Source organism: Lynx rufus, unplaced genomic scaffold, assembly GCF_022079265.1.
Source record: "Lynx rufus isolate CCGP_SWC_20201006 ecotype Redwood Valley unplaced genomic scaffold, mLynRuf1.p SCAF_4, whole genome shotgun sequence".
Classification (NCBI taxonomy): Eukaryota; Metazoa; Chordata; class Mammalia; order Carnivora; family Felidae; genus Lynx; species Lynx rufus.
Genome location: NW_025814856.1, coordinates 63,292,492 through 63,310,106, shown reverse-complemented (window position 1 = coordinate 63,310,106; position 17,615 = coordinate 63,292,492). Strand labels below are relative to the sequence as shown.

The following is a 17,615-nucleotide window of genomic DNA, read 5'->3' as shown; positions in this document are numbered from 1 at the left end:
GGTTCCTGGCCATGTGGGCCCTGTGGGACAGTGACGGTCCCTTACAAGTGAGACCCATGCCCCCATGAGGCCAGCATGTGCCTACAAGGTCATCAGTCTGCACGGGCAGTGGGCTCTCTGGGTCGGGGAGATGGACAGAAGGTCAGGGGGGACCCCTAACATGGCCATTAGGAGCATGGGTCCCCCTGGAATCAGGGGAGAGGGGTCTGCGCTTAAATCCTGACTCTGCTCTTGGGTTGAGCCACCAAATGGGGTTTTTCCCTGGTTAAACATGGTCAGGTTGACTCCACGCCACGTGGCTCAAACTGTGTATTGGCTGTGTGATCTGGGGTTCTCTTCTTTTTTTGTTTTCTAAGTAAGCTCTACACCCAGCGAGGGCTCGAACTCACAACCCTGAGATCATGAGTGGCACATTCTACTGACTGAGCCAGCCAGGCACCTCCTGGGGTTGTTTTCCACAAAAAAGAGTACTCAAGTTTTTTTCATTTTTAAAATAAAACAACATTGATGAGTCCGTTTTTTCTTCATAGTATTTTTGTCTCATACACATTTTCTAAGAGTGTAAAGAAAAATTGGAAATCATCTGAAATGCATCAGGAGAATGCCACTGTCACTGGACACACTTAACCTCAAAAGTCACATTCCAATTTTAATAAATAACAGTTTCTTTCTTTTTAAATTTGTTTTAGAGAGAGACAGAGTGTACACACGTGGGGGAGGGGCAGAGAGGGAGAGAGGGAGAGAGAGAATCCCAAGCAGGCCCCTCACTGTCAGTGTAGAGCCTGACACGGGGCTCAAACTCACGAGCTGTGAGATCATGACCTGGGCTAAGATGAGAAAACAGACGCTTAACCCACTGCGCCACCAGGTACCCCTAATATTTCTTGATTTTTAACGATACTGGGGCACCTGGGGGGCTCAGTGGTTAAGTGTCCGACTTCAGCTCAGGCCTTGATCTCGCAGTTCGTGGGTTCGAGCCCCGTGCCCGGCTCTGTGCTGACAGCTTGGAGCTCGGAGCCTGGAGCCTGCTTCAGATTCTGTGCCTCCCTCTCTCTCTGTCCCTTCCCCACTCACACTCTGTCACTGTGTCTCCTCAAAAATAAACATAAAAACGTTTTAAATAATACTAACTTTCATGTATTTTACCCATGTGTTTCTTTTCTATGTGGATATCTTTTTGAAACTATATTTGACTGTTCAGAAGTTTACATTTCTATGGAATCAGATCTATTCACCTTTTCCCTTTCATATTTTCCCATTAATCTTATGCTTAGAAGGATTTTTCCTCTCATGGGTATATAAGTATAAATATTCACGTATTCTTTCTTGTTTTTGTATATTGACTCGTGATTTTGTCTGCAGGAAGAATGTGTATTTGTTTCAGTGTTTTGTATTCCAGCTGTAAGGGGCCCACCCTGTGATTATGCAAGAGGGTCACTGGTGCCCAATGTTGAGAGTAAGTTTTGATGCTTCTCTGTGGCGTCAGGCATAATGGACCTTTCGAGACTATTTTCTCTTTAACCCGCAGGTATGGAGATCTCAGTCTGTGAACCTGGGTGTGACGTTCGAGTCTGCGATCCTCTGTGACATCTCCCAAGGCCTCTCCTACACCTGGACCTTCTGGAACTCCGAGGGGGCACGGGTGCCCCTGCCCCCTGCTGTCAGCACTCACGGGCAGACCCTCACCATCCCCGGCTACTTCCTGCAGCCCGGAAACTACACCGCGCTTGCCAAGGTGGGTGACCAGCCAGCGTGCTTTCCACCAGCCTCTGAACAGGACCCTGGCCCCTGTTACCCCAGCCTGCTCTGTCCAAGAAAAAGAGGGCTGTCACAACAGGTGTGGCTGGGATCTCGAGAAGTGCTTGATTCCTTTAACACATTTTATGTCCAAATGCGGACAGAGTAATCGTGAAAATCTCCTTATTTGTTTAGCAAAAGCTTCTTGTGTACCTGCTTTGACCATGTCACCAAGGTAGTCCCGGGATGTTAAAGGTGTATTTGTGTCATCAAGGGGCCCGCTGCCTGAGAAGGGAGGGCATGTTAGTCAGAGAGCAGGGCCACCAGGGCACCCTGATGACCAGGCTGGTGCTGACATTTGCTGCGTTTGGCTGGAAAAATGGTGACAGTAGGTCGTGGTCTCTTCTAGGAGAGTTGGCTTCATGGGGCACAGGATGTGGGAGGCAGCAGCCGGGGCCAAGACCCTGAAGGAGACTAGGGCTTACGAGGGGGCACAGGCTGGCAGGGCAAGTGGGGAATAGACCTGGTGAGGGGTCTGGGGTCTTCCTGGCAGGTGTAAAGGCTGGACTGGAGACCACCGGTGCCGCCCCAGCTCCACAGGGAGGGGGCTTTGTTCCTTCATCTGGGACATGAGGGCCTGCCCTATGCGTGGGGACCAATGTGGGTCCCTCAGGTCCCTGGAGACACCAGCACACACACTGGGAGCAGTGACATGTGCTTGCATGTCTCAGCAGCATTGCACCGCAATCAGGGTTTCCAGATGCTTCCTTGCCATATCTGTGCTCATTCCACCGTGCCCTGGACCCCTCCCCAAGGGCTGGGTGACGGCCACAGTAGCACCGTTGCAGACGAAGGCCACAGGAAAGGTCAGAGGCAGCGGAGTGGGAACCACACTTTACTTCAGAAGTATTAATTAGGGAAGAGTTGGGAGTAGACTGAAGGATAGGACTTTACTACTGAATATTCTCTGGAACGTTCCATCACTCTGGAGCGCTCTAATGGTGAACTCAGAGGCAACGGGAGGCTGAAATGACGCAGTGGCCGTGGGCAGAAAGGAAGAACAGGTGACTGCAAGTGGGTTTACGGCCAGTCACCTACCCTCGTGATTACTCGCACAAGTGAAATGGAAAATGCAAAGGTCAAGACCGAGGGCATGGAGGACAGTGAGACTGCTCCCCATTTCCCTCAGGAGAGCAGAGTGTCCATTTGGGACACTTTCTGAGCAGCGAGGACAGGAGCAGGAGAGAGGAGCCCCAGCAGGCAGCCCTTGTGTTTTGGGAATGGAACAGGTGAAGGAGCCTGAAAACGAGACAAGGTTTGGTATGTCTATAATAAGCATCATAAGGATCTGTTAATTTTTAAATAGTAGAAATGTTTTATTAGTAATACTCCCTGTTTTTAAATGTTTATTTTTGAGAGAGAGAGAGAGAGAGAGGCAGAGCACAAGTAGGGGAGGGCAGAGAGAGAGGGAGACACAAAATCCAAAGCAGGCTCCAGGCTCTGAGCTGTCAGCACAGAGCCTGATATGGGGCTTAACCCCATGAGCCGTGAGATCATGACCTGAGCCAAAGTGGGATGCTTAACTGACTGAGCCACCCAGGTGCCCAGTTATTATTTTATTTTTTTAATGTTTTTTTTGATGTTTGTTTATTTTTGAGAGACAGAGCACAAGCAGGGGAGGGAGCAGAGAGAGAGAGGGAGACACAGAATCTGAAACAGGCTGCAGGCTCTGAGCTGTCAGCACAGAGCCCGACGCGGGGCTTGAACTCATGAACTGAACCATGAGATCATGACCTGAGCCAAAGTCAACTCAACTGACTGAGCCACCCAAGGCACCCCCATTATATTCTTGAAATCACTTGTTCCTGAAGCGGTCTATATTTTTTCTTGGTTTAACGTGGCTTAAAATCTTTACTGTCCGTCATCACATTGACAAGACCAAGCAGGCGTTCCCGTTCTGTGACCAGTCTTGGGGGTCTCCTTGTCACTGAGGTTCTTGGGGAGCGACTGCCAGAAGGGCAGATTTCAGCTGGACAGACGTGGCCCAGAGCAGACCCAGTGCGGTCATGGTGTGGACCGTGTGACCAGCCTAATCACCCCGTGTTCCAGCTGGGCACGAATGGGGTGGAGGACAGTTCCCAAGACAGGCAGTCTGGCCCCCTGCCCGAGAGGCCTGGCACGGATGCCCATCTCCCTGTGGTGTGGCTCCGAACCCTGCAGATTACAAGTACCATTGTCGTGGTTAGAAACAGTCATTCATGCAGAGGCTGGTTCATACTGTGTAAGGTCACGAGTCAGTGCTCTGTGACCTGGCAAAAAGAGAAGCGGACAGGGCCGTGTGGCCATGAGTTCCCTCTCCATCCTGCAGCTCTGAGCTAGCGTGTGCTGTTGGATAAGGTGCACAAAGATGGGCATCGAAATGATTGATGAGGCCCAGTGCTGGTAGCTTCATGCATCCAGCGCTTGAGAGTCCCTTTTCCCCGAGATCCGGACAGTGGGGTCACAGGTGCCCTCACCTGCCCACGTGGGAAGGGTCAAGGTTGCGGTCCACGCCTCGGAGCTCAGTGGCTCCACTGGTTGACACACTCACTCATCAGCCGTGTCGTTGGCGTTGAGTGGGCTACGGATGTGTCTTTGTCCGAGTCGTGGCGACCCGACTTGAGAAGATGCTTTTGCTGAGATCCGAGCTCGTGTCATCACTTCGCCTTCGGGGGCCACTCCCTCAGATGTCCAGACCTCCTGCCGTCACTGTCCTGACGGGTTCCCCCACCCTGCACGTCCCCGTCTCTGGATGTTCCTGTTGGCTTCTTGGGCAGGAGGAGCTGGGCAGGCAGATTGGAGTGTAATCAGAGACGGTGGATCGCCCTCAGGCCCGCTCTCGGGAGAACCGCCAGCAGGGACCGTGGGTACATTTTTGAAGAAAGTCACGGAGGACCCAGCCAGGACCCGTGAAAACAGCAGCGGGTGTTAGGCTCTATTTGGTTTTAAAGTTGCATCAAACTTCTAAAAGAACCCTTGTAAATGCCTTCTTCATAAACCGTTCCATATTCCTGAGTTGAAGAGTATTTGTCTCAAAGTTCATTTACTTGCTTCAAGAGCATCGATCACATGGGGGTAGAAAGGTAGTTTGAAGGAAGTCGCCAGTGCCGTCCAAGACCACGGACAGATGGACAGACTCCCTGTCTGTGGAGTAGGTTTGGCATCTGGACTGAGTGGACAGGGCCATGTTACTGACGGTGTTGCTCTGTCCCCAGACCTAGGAGTCCCACCTCCGTGTGCCCTCCAGATGCGGTGAGCGAATGCCCCCATCCTCACCGGCTTCAGCCACTCTGCTTCCACCGGGCACATAGTAGGCTGTTTGCCTGGCGAAGGTGACTGGCTGGGGTTGGAAATAACGGACCCTCTCGGTGCAGCGCTCGGAGCCACTGTTGGAGCCAACGGCACATTTAGATGCCCCAGTTTCCTTCCAGAGTCAGAGGAGCGTCCACCCCGGAGGGCGTCCTGCCCAGTCCCCCAGGTGATGCCCCCTTGTCGGCGGTGTTCCAGGTTCAGGTGGAAGGCAGCGTCGTGCACAGCAGCTACCGTGTGGGGGTGGAGGTGCGAGCCCGGGCCCCCGTGAGCGTCATCTCCGAGGGCACGCACCTGTTCATCTCCAGAGCCCCCTCGTTCATCATCGTCCTCAGGGGATCCCAGTCTTATGACCCAGACAGTCCTGGGGCCGTTCTCAGGTGAGCCCGGGGGCTGTGTGACCATCTGGGCTGGGCATAGCTTCTCCCCCCTCCCCCAACCCATTGCCTTCTCCAAACCCAGGCCCAGAAACGTTGGGAGAGGTGGCCGTAAATCCTGCCGCGTCATTCTAACAACTTAAGTGCCTCCACTCTTGTTAGTTGAACTGACGTTTCACCTGGGATCGTAACGTAAGGGATTTGGGGAAGGCGTGGAACTAAACACGTGAGCAGCTTTGTAAGTTGGTGTTTTGGAAAATGGAAGTTGAAATACTGCCTCAGTCCGTTCCAGCTGCTGTAACAAACCACCCCGGCCTGCATCGTCCATAAACCACACGCTTCCTTCTGTCCCCTCTGGGCGCTGGAAGGCCAGGACCGGGGTGCCAGCTGGCTCCGTGTCCAGGGGGGACCTGCTTCCTGGTTCAGAGCTGGCGCCCTCACTGTGTCCTCACAGGGTTGAAGGGGTCCGGGGCTCCCTGGGACCATGTTATAGGAGCGCCAGTCTTTTCGTGCCCCCCCCCCCCTTCATGATCTAATCCTCTCCCGAGGCCCCGCTCACACCTCAGACAAACAGTCCGTCCTTAGCAAATAAGTTATTTCGTTACTAAAGTTCTTGCTTTGGTGTTCGGGGAGCTTGATCTCGGAGTCTCGCGCGTCCCTTAACGTTAGAGGCCCCGGCTCAGGCCTGGTGCCCTTGACCGTCCACACACCTTCCCTGGTGGCCTCACCCAGTTTCCTGATGTGGACACCGTCCGCACCCTGCTCCCCCTGAGCTGCACCCTCCACGGACACCGTCCGTGCAGCCCCCACCCAGACCACCATTGGACTCCCAGCTGGCTGTGCCCTTGCCCGTCGGGCCCTCTGCGGCCTTCCCGTCTGCTGATGGAAGGCCCTTCTTGTTATCGAGGCCGAAGCCTTCAGCGGCCACGGCTGCTCTTCTCCCCCTTTGTGGCTGGTCTGTCAGGAAGACTCGCTGGCCCCGTCTGCCGTGAGGGCCGCGTCCGGCTTCCTCCCACGGGGCGTCCTCACCGGTGCCCGGCTGTCCCCTGCCCACCGTCAGGCCCTGCTTCTCAGAGCAGCTGGACGCAGCTCGCAAAGCCCTGCCCCAAAGTCTGCAGCGCTGCCCGAGCACTCCCCGTGCCCCAGGCCTATGGCCACCTGTCCCCCGAGTCCTCTTCCTGCTCTGTGCTCCCCCCCTGCCCTCAGCGCCGGGGCGGTGGGGGTGCCTCCCGCATCTTCCCTCAGCTGACTCCTGGACCGTCCCCACCCCACTTCCTTCCGTCTGCGCTCAGACACCACATTCCTGGGGGGCTTCTGAGGGCCCCATCTGAAGCAACGACGGTCCCATCCCGACTCTGTGCCTTGTCCCCGTGACATCAGATATCCGCTCACCGGCTGTCACTGTCAGCAGTCTGTTCCCTCTGGGACGCTCCCTCCAGAAGGGCAGGGCTGCTGTTTGGCATATCCCCTGTGCCTGGCGCCCAGCAGGGCCTCAGTGAGTGTTCGTGAATAACCAGCGTAGACATTTGCTGCGTCCAAGTGTGGGCTTTGGCGGAGGCCAGAGGCAGCCCCTCAACTTGCCGGTGATGTGTACGCACTCTGGACAAAGCACGCAGCTGGCTGCGTACCTCCTGCACTGTGGCCTCAGGAGACAGCAGGGTCTTGGTCACGCTGTACCCTCCCGACAGCCCCACGTGGCACCCAGAAGCAAGAGCTCAGTGTTTGTGTTTGCTGAGACGGGCTGAGTCTCCCCCTGGGAACGGGGATTGTTCCCGCCGAGCCCCGGGGAGGGTCACTCCCACAAGGGCCTGAGCTGGACAGGCTCTGGATACAGGGAGGGTTAGGATGGGTGTCCGGGTCCAGCTTACCTGCAGCCAAGAGAGGGAAGTGACCTTGAAGGGATGAGCAGGAGTGCAGATTTGGGGGTGCTACGGGGGGGGGGGGTCCCTGAGGCTGCAGGGCCGGCACCTCCCTGGGGGGTGCTGCTTGTCTCCATGTGTCCCTGCCCCCCACCCCCCGCCCCGGGCAGGACCTGCCCCAGGCAGGGGTTGGGGCTGTCTTCCTGACTGTCGCAAGTACAGAGGACTGAGGGTGCCTGGTGCTCATGTCCTGGCCCAGGAAGCCGGGTGGGTACCTGGCAGTACTGCTCCCGCTTTGGACACCCCCACCCTCCCTGCCTCAGAGCGTAAGCGCAACCTCACAGCTCCCTGCCCAGCTGCTCCCCTGGGGCCCCGGGAAAGCCCACTGAGTGACCCCGGGGTGGTCACCTGACAGGCCAGAGCAGGTGCATTCAGCCCTGTGGTGGTGTCCCGCAGGTATCACTGGAAGTGCACCGCGGCCAGCGCCCCTGGGCACCCCTGCTTCTCCACCTCCTCTCCACGCAGCCTGGATGCCGGGGCTCCCACCCTTTCCTTTCCTGCGGACTCTCTGAACGACAACTATGACCAGTTTCTCGTGACACTGATGGTGTCCAGCGGCGGCCGGAACTCTTCAGAGGCACAGGTGTTCCTGTCCCCTCGCCCCAACTCGGCACTCAGGTGCGTCCTGTCCTGTGCTCCCTGCACTGCAGATCCAAGGGGTGCACCCTTCCATGCTCTGCCCTATGGGTGTGGGAGCCACTACATGCAGGAGCCAGGCCCACAGGAGAAAGGGGCTGACCAGGGAGGGCTGGGGGAATCCGCGGTCCTCTGGCACCAGGGCAGAGCCTTTTGGGCACATGCTGGCACCTGGGGGATCCAAGTGGGAGGGCTCCTGTGTCTGGGGCCTGAGGCCAAGCCTGGAAGGGGCTAAGGTATCTCAGGGCCTCTTCCCAGGGCCTTCCAGGCGTCGCCAAGCTGGGCCAGATGGCAGCGTGGAGGCGGTGCAGGTGGAAGGAGCAGAGAAATACTATGACCACAGAGGCCAGACTAGCACCTGAGTGAGGGCCTCACTCAGCGCCGGCACCATGCAGGCTGGCGTGCCCTGCAGCTGCTTCAGACTTCCCCTGGGGAGCTAGGTCCCGAAGAGCGGGCTGGGGGCAAGCGGGACGTCCGCAAGGACTCAGGCGAGCGGGACTGCTTCCGTACATGGACCCTGCAACGGGTCTAGGCAGTTGCCATCCTCATGTTGAAAACAGGTGTAGTTAGAAGTGTGGGTAGCTGGTTCTGGAAGGCTTCCTGGAGGAGGAAGCAAATTGGCCGTGCCTGGCAGGACCAATGCAAAGGAGAGGAAATGAGCTGTGGTACCAAGGTCAGGCAGACCACCGTGATGGAGCCCCGCCGCCCCCCAGGGGTTCAGGTTTGAAACCATGAGAAACAAGTCTCAGCAGACAGAGTGGACACTTCTCCAAGGTCCATACAGACCCAGACTGCCTGCATCGGTTTTGAGTCGTGATGTGTGTTAAAGGTGAAGGAATGGGGGTGCCCTGCTGGCTCAGTCAGTGGAGCATGTGACTCTTGATCTCTGGGTCGTGAGTTCAAGCCCCACACTGGGTGTGGAGCCTACTTAAAAAAAAAATTTTTTTAAGTGAAGGAATGCCAGTACAGGGCTACAAGCCTTGGGCCATCATTTAAATAATTATACTAATAAATTAGGCCCTTTTTAAAAAAATACAATGTACCATATAATTCTGCTACTCATAAGATAAAGAATTTATTTGAAGATACTCACCATGTTCTAAAGGTGGATGTCTATCAGTCCTGTCAGGCATTATCTGGGCCCCTGTGGACCCTGTCTTTGCGAGGTCTGGGGCCAGACGGGCCTCCCGCATCTGGCCCGTCCCTACCCAACAGGCATGCGCACGTGGTGCATGGAGAGAGACGTGACCACTTACACGCAGACACACGTACGTGCACACATAGGGACAGCCCGGCCTGAGGCCCCTCGAGGAGCCTGCGTGGCCCTGTGTGCTGTGCTCCCTCCACCCGGACCTCCTGTGCTGGGGGGGGCGCGGTCTGACACGGGGGGAACACCTGCACCGCACACATGCTCGGGGAGGTTGGGGGGGGGTCTCTCTACCTTGGCCTGCCGAGGCCCCCGAGTCCCGCAGGACAGAAACCCGTCGAATCAGGCCCGCGGCGGCAAACCCTGACCACCCATACCGCCTAAGGAACTGTGTTCCTCAGGGCATGTGTTGGCGAGTGCTGGTCAGCAAAGGAGCCTGGGGAAGGAATTCGGGGGGCCGCGGGGCTGCAGGCCTGAGAGATTGTGTGGGGCCCAGCAGACTGCAGGGAGCAAGGCTAAGGGCATGGATGCAGTGTCCCCTGGAGGACCCGAGGCCGTGTGAGAATGCAGAATGTCCTCGGCCACTGGGGGCGGAGCCCCAAGGTGAAGAGAATGCTCAGGGGGCGTCCCTCTTGCGGAGAGAGTGGTCAGAGCGCCATCCTGGCTCTGTCCCGAGCTGTGTGACCTGGAGGGATCGCACACCCTCTCAGTGAGCTCAATGTGTTTGCCTCCTGAGATCTGGCCCGTGTGGGTGGAGCTGGGTGAGGGCTCGGCCACCCCAGAGGTGCTCAGTCACGTTGGCCGTGACACAGACACCCTCTTAACGTGGCTGAACGAGACCACAGAAGCACCCAGTCCTTTCCCTAAAACCTGCAACCCGGTCTGCACGTCACAGATTCGTCCACATCTCCTGGGTCAACTTTAGAGACGTCTTTGTTAACTGGAACGAGGAACTTTGTCTTCAGGCTGAGTGCGAAGTCTGTGGCCAAGTGTCCGGGCTGTCCTACTCCTGGGACCTCTTTCTGGTCAACGCAACAGAAGGGACTAGTGTGGAAGGTGAGGTCGCTGCCTCTTCGTGTGTTAAGCGGGGCAGGACGCGGGGATTCACAGATCGCTAATGGCGTGCAGACTCTGCCTCCTCTGGGCCGGCATCCCTGGCCCTGCCAGTCGCTGACCGTGTCCCCCAGCCCCTCTCCTTTATGCCCTTGGGGATGCCTCGCCCCCGTCCCTCCCAGGTCCCGCCGTCCTTGGGGCCAGGTCTCGCCCCATCTCTGCTCCCCGTGCCCAGAGGGGCTTCTCCAAGACCTGGCTCTCTTGGGTGGGGAAGGTGGGTCCGGGCGCTGCCAGGATGGTGGTGAGGGTACGTGGGATCCCGGGAGAACATGCCCACTCTGGGGTGGGCGGTGGCCTGCGAGTGCCGTGGCCGCTGGGTTTGAACCACGAGGGACATGGGTTCCCACCGGTGGTGTCTGTGATCAGAGAGATGGTGGCGAATGGCAAACAGAAGGGCTTTTATTTCTGAGCTGCGCGTGGCTGTTCCTATGACAGAAGCTTGTGCCAAGCCCTCAGAAACCCACACTTAACTTCTTTTGGATCCGTTTGGTGGGGCCGCACGCAGCTTCCCTACACGGAGCTCGGAGCCCGGCTGCCCTCACAGCTGGAGGGACACAGAGACTCGGGCAATGTGCACTTCTTCCCAGCGGAGCCGTTCCCACACCCCGAGACAGTTGAGCGTTTCTGAGGCAAAGCCCGTGGGGAACGCACTAGAGGAACCTGGGGCACAGACCCCGGTAGTTGATCTTGCAGCAGAGCCGGGGATTATCCCTTGTCTTTGTTGTCACAGAATCTTGCTGTGTCACGGCGCACTTAAAAGCTGGCCACCGCGACACATCGTCTTTCACGTCTTCAGAAATTTTTCTGTGTTTGGCGTTCGTCCTTTCTCATAAATTATCCTAGCACTTGTTACAACTGTGACCCGAGACGCTGACAGGTGAGCGAGGGTCGGGAGAGAGTCCACGTGGCCGCATTGTCTCGAACACGCATGGACGACCCGTGCCAGGCGGGGCCCCGAGGGGGACACGTGGACAAATTGGTGGCCTGCTTCCATGCGTCTGCTTCTCAGGGGCCGGACGGCCTGCCTCCGGTGAAAACCAGGCTCCGCGAATTTTCTCATACGTGTCCTTTTCAGATTTGCATCGGGTCTGTTACAACAGCACGTGATGTAATCTGTAAACCTTGAACCGCATAGCTTTTCTGCTCCAGATTTCTGACACTGTCCTGTGTTTGTTCAAGTTCCCTTTTGTAGGACGGTGGGACTGCTGGGCTCTGCCGGGCTGGGGGCCGTTTCCAGGCCACCAGAGTCCAGTCCACCGTCCACGGAGCCGAGCTGGCCGGAGTGCCACACAACGGGAGCGCCGTTCTCACAGGAGCCGCCACAGACCCGGGGCCAGCCCGGCCTTTCAGCCGCGGGGAAACCCTCCTCAGGGCCCACGGTCAGCCGACACTGGGTTCCCGCCACGGGTGACACTGCGGCCCCGGGAGTGACTCCCCAGGACCAGGGCTCTCCAGGACCCAGCTCCCCTGGAGGAAGTTCGCCCTCCCAGGGACTGTCCCCTTCCCCCTCTGGTAAGTGCCACAGTCCCCTCATATTCGGGGCCGGGCCCAGACTCCACTGTCTCCTCCACTGTGGTGGTGACGCGGTAACACCCGCAAGGACGGGATGTGGACTCTAGAAACACACTGGGGCAGCCCACGTGCTGCGTCAGGAGGGTGGGTATTAATTTCAGGAGAGTCTTATGGCTTTAAATGACACATTACGGTTTTCTCCTCTCGTGTAGATTTTGAAGCCTATTACGGCAATATCCAAGAAGCAGAGCTGTCCAGAGGGAGACAGCCCGCTGACTGTGAGTCCGTGCTTCTCCCTCTTTCTGGGGCTCCTTGGGTCCCTGTGTCCCCTCCTCGGGTCCCTGTGTCCCCTCGGGTCTAACCTCTGAAATCGAGAATTGCCCCCCGCCCCATGGCATCACGACCACCAAGAGCTCCCAGAGACAAAGAAGGAAAAAGCCCCGATTCCTCTGCATGGCACCGTCTCCCCCAAATCCTTATTTCCAGCTCACCTACTTCTCTTTGGGCTCCCTGCGCTTCCAAAAGCCCCAGGCCCATGGTGGGTACTGCCCCTGTCCCACACCTCAGTCCCCAGAGCGTCATCTGCCAAAAACACCTCCCTTTGCGCCTTCCCCACTTGTCATCTTGGAGCGCTTCCTCCTTTCTGGTCAGCCTCCGTTCCCTTCCTCCGGGACGGTCCCACCTTCTTACCTTGTATCACCCCCGCTCCTGTGACAGCCCAGCAGACTCCTCACTGCGCCTGAAGCAGGTGTGCGAGGTGCTCGCGGCTGTCTCCTTGTGTGTCCTGCTCTAGTCTAGCTCTTCAGGGGAGCTTCCCTGGCAAGTGCAAACCCATGTGCCAGACGATCACAGTGCCTGGCACACCGGCACACAGTGAGTATGTTCTCAGATGGAGAGATGCACGGTCACTGGAGGATTGTCGTCTGTGGGCAGGACGGCCGGACGGTCATTGGAGGACGTGTCTGTGGGCAGGACGGCCGGACGGTCGGGGGACGACGTGTCTGTGGGCAGGACGGCTGGACGGTCAGGGGATGATGTGACTGTGGGCAGGATGGTCGGACGGTCAGTGGCCGACGTGTCTGGGCAGGACAGCCAGATGGTCAGTGGACGACGTGTCTGTGTCCCACCACCCCAGGCACCTGGACCACGCGGGAGCCCTTGCTCTTTCTCTGCCTCTGTCCCTGCCGCCTGCCCTCATTCACCCTGTGACACAGCTGGAGACCTCTCAGGGCCACAGCATAGCCCCCCCTCCCCCCACCAGTCCTCAATGTCTTCCCGCCACATGCTGGGCCTCCCACTAGAGTGCCCTGGCACTTTCTGCCTCATTTCCCTGCCTTTCCCTTTGTCACCCCCTCCAGCCACATCTCCAACCTTCCAGGAGTGTTTACTTGGTCCCTGTCTGTGCCTTGCCCACCCGGGCCCTCCCGGACCATGGCCCAGCAGCTCTAAAACAGCCCCTTCTCGGAGGGGCCCCTCTCGTTCCTCTGACTCCTCTCTCCCTCTCCTCCCTCCCAGGCTCTGCATTGTCTCGTTGCCTCAGGGCCTTACAGTACTGAGGGGGGCAGGGGAGCAAGGGGGCAGGGTCCTCCTGCGCCCTGACCTGCCCGGGCAGCTCCAGGAGGCAGGGCCCCTGTCACTCTGGTTAGCGGCTCTGCCCCAGTCCAGCACCCGGCCTGGTGCGCAGAGGGTCTGCTGAACGCGAGAGGCGGGTGGAAGGGACGGAACGTGCCATCGCAGCACGAACCGACGTCATTCAGGAGGACGCACAGCAGAACGGGTACTGATGAAGGCTGTCAGACTGTCATTACGGCCTGTCCCTTACCATGTCGGCTTGTCTTCCCAGGGCCCAACCCCAGCCTCCCAGGATCAGATCCGAGTTCCAGTGCCGACAGGGGCCGTGGTGATGGGGACAACCTGCTGGGCCCCTTGCCCCCCACAGCTGCTGCTGGGCCCCCTCTCATGGTTGACTGGCCCAAGTCCCCGGTGGGCCGCACACTCTTCCACGGCTACACTGCCTCCGGTACGGCACATGTCTACACAAATGGGAATTGGCAGCTGGTCCAGAAGGGTTTGCTCGCCAGCCCGTTTCTTCTGCCACATTTCCTTTCCACACAGAAGTACTTGGGGTGATAGTGCCTTTTCTCCTTGTATGTGTCCCTCTGGGGACAGCAGACGGGGCCCCATTTATGGGCAGACTTGGCCTCTGTAGCCCCAGGAGCCCTGTCTGCACATGGAACAGCCTGTGCCAGGCTGAGGCCACGACCTCCACGGGGAGGACGATCACCCCATGGAGTGGGCATGGTGGCCCCGCTCCGTGACACACTGGCTCCACTCGGTGCTGGCTTGAGGCCTCTTGTGGGGAAGCCTGGGGCCACGTCTACCCCACTGTCATCACACGGCTGCCTCCTCCCCTCTCCCCCCGCCCTCCACCATGGTTCCCTGTGGAGACCACCAGCCTGTATTTTGGGTCCCTCCTGCCTTCAGAGTCAGCCCCTGCCCCCCAGGGAAGGGACCCAGTCCCCAGGGGACAGCGGTCACACCCAGGTTTCAGAAATGGTTTACAGGGTTCCTGCAAGATATAAAAATCGCTTTGAAATATCTTCTTTTTAAAATATTTATTTATTTATTTATTTATTTATTTATTTATTTATTTATTTATTTATTTTGGAGAGACAGGACAGGGGAGGGACAGAGAGAGAGTGCAGGGGAGGAGGGGCAGAGAGAGGAGGGCAGCAGAGACACAGGACTCCATCTCACAAACTGAGAACGAATGACCTGAGTGGAAATCAGGAGTCGGACACTTAACTGACGGAGCCCCCCAGGCTCCCCTGCTTTGAAATTTCTTCATCACCCCTCACGGACAGACTGAATGTGCAAACTAGCCGGCTTGGAGACTGGACCTAATGCTACCGGTGCAGAGTGAGCTCTCACCAGCGTTGTCTCTCCCTCGGAGCCTAGTGTGACCCTGGGCCCACCCCCAGCACCCCCACTCAGGGTCACTGCTGTCGAGCAGGGGACGCTGGAGGAGAGATTTCAGCTCCGTAAAGAGGGCAGGTGACGAGCATCTGGGGGCATTGCAGGGAGGAGCCTGCTGCACCCCTGCCTATGGAGGTGCAGGGTATCTGCCCACGCCCCTGCCTTCAGAGCTTTCCCGTGACGGCTTCCGTGTGCCCCTTCTCCGCAGGTATCACGGGACAGACTGTGACAATCAAGCCATTCGCACTGAGCCCTGGGAAGACCTATGTCCTGCAAGCCTCTGTGGGTATGTTACGCTGTCAGCTGGACCTGGTCGGGGGGATGATGAGGGGTTTCATTACATTCATGTTTTTTCTGGAAATTTCAGCCACTTCAGAGTCTCCTGAGCTCTTGTCCCGGGTGTCCTGACCCTCCCTCCATCCCCACAGTCACTCACTGCTCATTGTTGCCTCCTTGTGTGTTTCTGATCCTTAAGGGATCAGGTGGGTATTTAGGTCACAGTAAAGGCTGAGGTGTTTGCCTTAAACACACACACACACACACACACACACAGAAAACTACATATGTATTTATTTTATTTTGTCCAAGACAAGTGCATTAGCTGGTTCTTTCCCTGCAAATTGGTCGATAACTCCTCCACATATTTAAAACCCAACGAGGTAGCATTTCTGTTGTTCTGTGGACACTGTTTGTTGAATACATGACATGTTTACCCCGTGTCGTGTTCCGTGTCCCTTCTGGCCTTCCCGTGACTCAATCTGACATCTGACTTTGGGGTCATTTTTGGACATTCTGCCCCATTTCTAGAGAGTTGTTGTGGGGTTTTTTTGAAATTTATTTATTTTGAGAGAGAGAGCACGTGCAAATGGGGGAGGAGCAGAGGGAGAGGGGGAGAGAGGATCCCAAGCAGGCCCAGCACTGTCAGCATAGAGCCCAATGTGGGGCTCGAACTCACAAGCTGTAAATTCACGACCTGTGAGATCCCAACCTGAGCGGAGATTGAGTCCGCCGCTCAACTGACTGAGCCTCCCAGGCGCCCCCTAGAGGTCTTTAGTTCATAGAAGAAGCACAGAGGTTCTGACGGTTTACACGTACGGATGGGTTTGGGTCGGTGCCCACACTTTTGGGCTCGTGGACACCCTGGTGCGTTTCCAGTGTTGTATTCTGCATTGGCTTCCTTTCTCCCGGGCGTGCAACACGAGGCTGACTTCCCTGTGAGACCCCGCAGGGGCCGGCAGGGTCCCTGGGCTTCATTCTCGTTCCCCCTGTCTCTGTTGACATCGTTGCAAAGGTCGTCCCGCCCCTTCCATGGGCGTTCAGAGACTAAACCCCAGGTGCCTGTGTTTGGTACGAGAGAGGCATTTCCCTGTGTTTTCCCAAATACCACAGAGCCAACCATTGGCTAGCCCTCCCTCCCTTTGCTGCTGACATTTGTCCAAATGACGAGCCTGAGGGCCATTTTCACAGGTGGGTCACACTCCTTCTGGGGGGAAGAGACTCGGCCTCTGTGCGAGAGGCCCGGCTCGTCCTGGCTCACCTCGCTGTGCCACCCCGGCAGCCATGCTGGCCCCTGGGCTCCCGCCCACACCAGGCCAGGCCGTGGCCCCCAGCTGACTTCCACGGCCCACGTGACCCTGGAGCGGGATGGTAAACGAGGTTATCTGCAGTGCGGCACCTGCTGTTAGGATGATGGTTTATACATCTCATTCTTAGATGTTGTACCTCAAGAAAAAGACATCAGAAGTGGAAAAACAAAACAAAATCGCGTCATGGGAACAAACATGGAACGATTAATGACTAATCAGTCATGGTAGCAAATGGGAAATAAAATGTTTGATGCTTGGGGAACCATGGTTGTGCATATTGGACTATGTGTGTTTCCCTGGTGAGTTTGAACTCTGTATTTAGATATGAATGTAGTTGACAGAAGCCATAAAAAATGGCGTTGGTGCTAAATTCAAGTGAGCCACATGTAACTGTTTGTGGATGAGACTTCGAGAGGACCCGGGTGGGGAGGGGGGCGAGTCTGCGGTGAGGGGGAGCCCCGTGTCCTTTAGTGTCTGTGCTCAAGACTTTGATTTCCATCTGCATGATCTGCGTGTGCCTCCCGATCCCCGGGCCTGGGTGTGGCTGCCTGCACATTGAGTGCCTGTGGACGTGTCACATGACAGGTGCCGCATGCAGGGTCCCCCCCTCCTGCGCATGTCGCAATCCCCCACCACCGGGTCCCCCCACTCGGGCTCTGACCCAATCTGAATCTCTAGCAAGTTCCCGGGCGACGCCGATGCCGCTGTCTGGGGATCGCACGGTGGCAGCCACACAGTGTCCCACTGGGACCGTGCGTTCGTGCAACTGTAGTTCTCTGTCACGATCTCCTCCACAGCCTCCAAGCACGGCTTCCTGGGGCGAGCTCAGCTTTACGTGACGCTCAGGCCAGCTCCGTGGGCCGTGACCTGTCAAGTGCAGCCACATCGTGGCCTCGAGGCACACACCGTCTTCAGCATCTTCTGCATGTCAGGGAGACCGGTACGCGCGGCTGCCCCGAGTGCATCCCAGAGGCAGAGGTGGCTCTCCGGGGAGATGCTGTGGGACGTTAACCCTGGGGTCTGGGGGCGGGAGTGCCGTGGCTGTGCCCTCCACCCGCTCAGGGAGACACCACCCGTTCCTTCCCCCGCCCTGCCCCTTCCCTCAGAACCCACTGCCTGTGTCCCTGGAGGGTCGGATTCTGGCCTCCCTTAGGGCCCAGGCAAATGTCCTGGGTTGTTTTTTTTTAGTTAAGTTTTTATATCAGTTCCAGTATGGTCAACATGCAAAGTTAGTTTCAGGTGTACCATATATTGATTCAACACT

The 17,615-nt window shown here is 57.2% G+C and overlaps 1 protein-coding gene across 1 annotated transcript in view; it reads left to right on the top strand.

Moving 5' to 3' along the window:
* The window catches only part of PKD1L1 (polycystin 1 like 1, transient receptor potential channel interacting), a 119,335-nt gene that overhangs the window by 39,518 nt on the left and 62,202 nt on the right, over positions 1–17,615 (top strand). Inside the window, exons 14-22 of the mRNA XM_047096626.1 lie at positions 1,529–1,735; positions 5,284–5,465; positions 7,778–7,999; positions 10,060–10,220; positions 11,457–11,789; positions 12,002–12,067; positions 13,633–13,809; positions 14,974–15,051; positions 17,149–17,291. Coding sequence (XP_046952582.1) covers positions 1,529–1,735; positions 5,284–5,465; positions 7,778–7,999; positions 10,060–10,220; positions 11,457–11,789; positions 12,002–12,067; positions 13,633–13,809; positions 14,974–15,051; positions 17,149–17,291 — 1,569 coding nt within the window. The remainder of the gene's footprint in view (positions 1–1,528; positions 1,736–5,283; positions 5,466–7,777; positions 8,000–10,059; positions 10,221–11,456; positions 11,790–12,001; positions 12,068–13,632; positions 13,810–14,973; positions 15,052–17,148; positions 17,292–17,615) is intronic.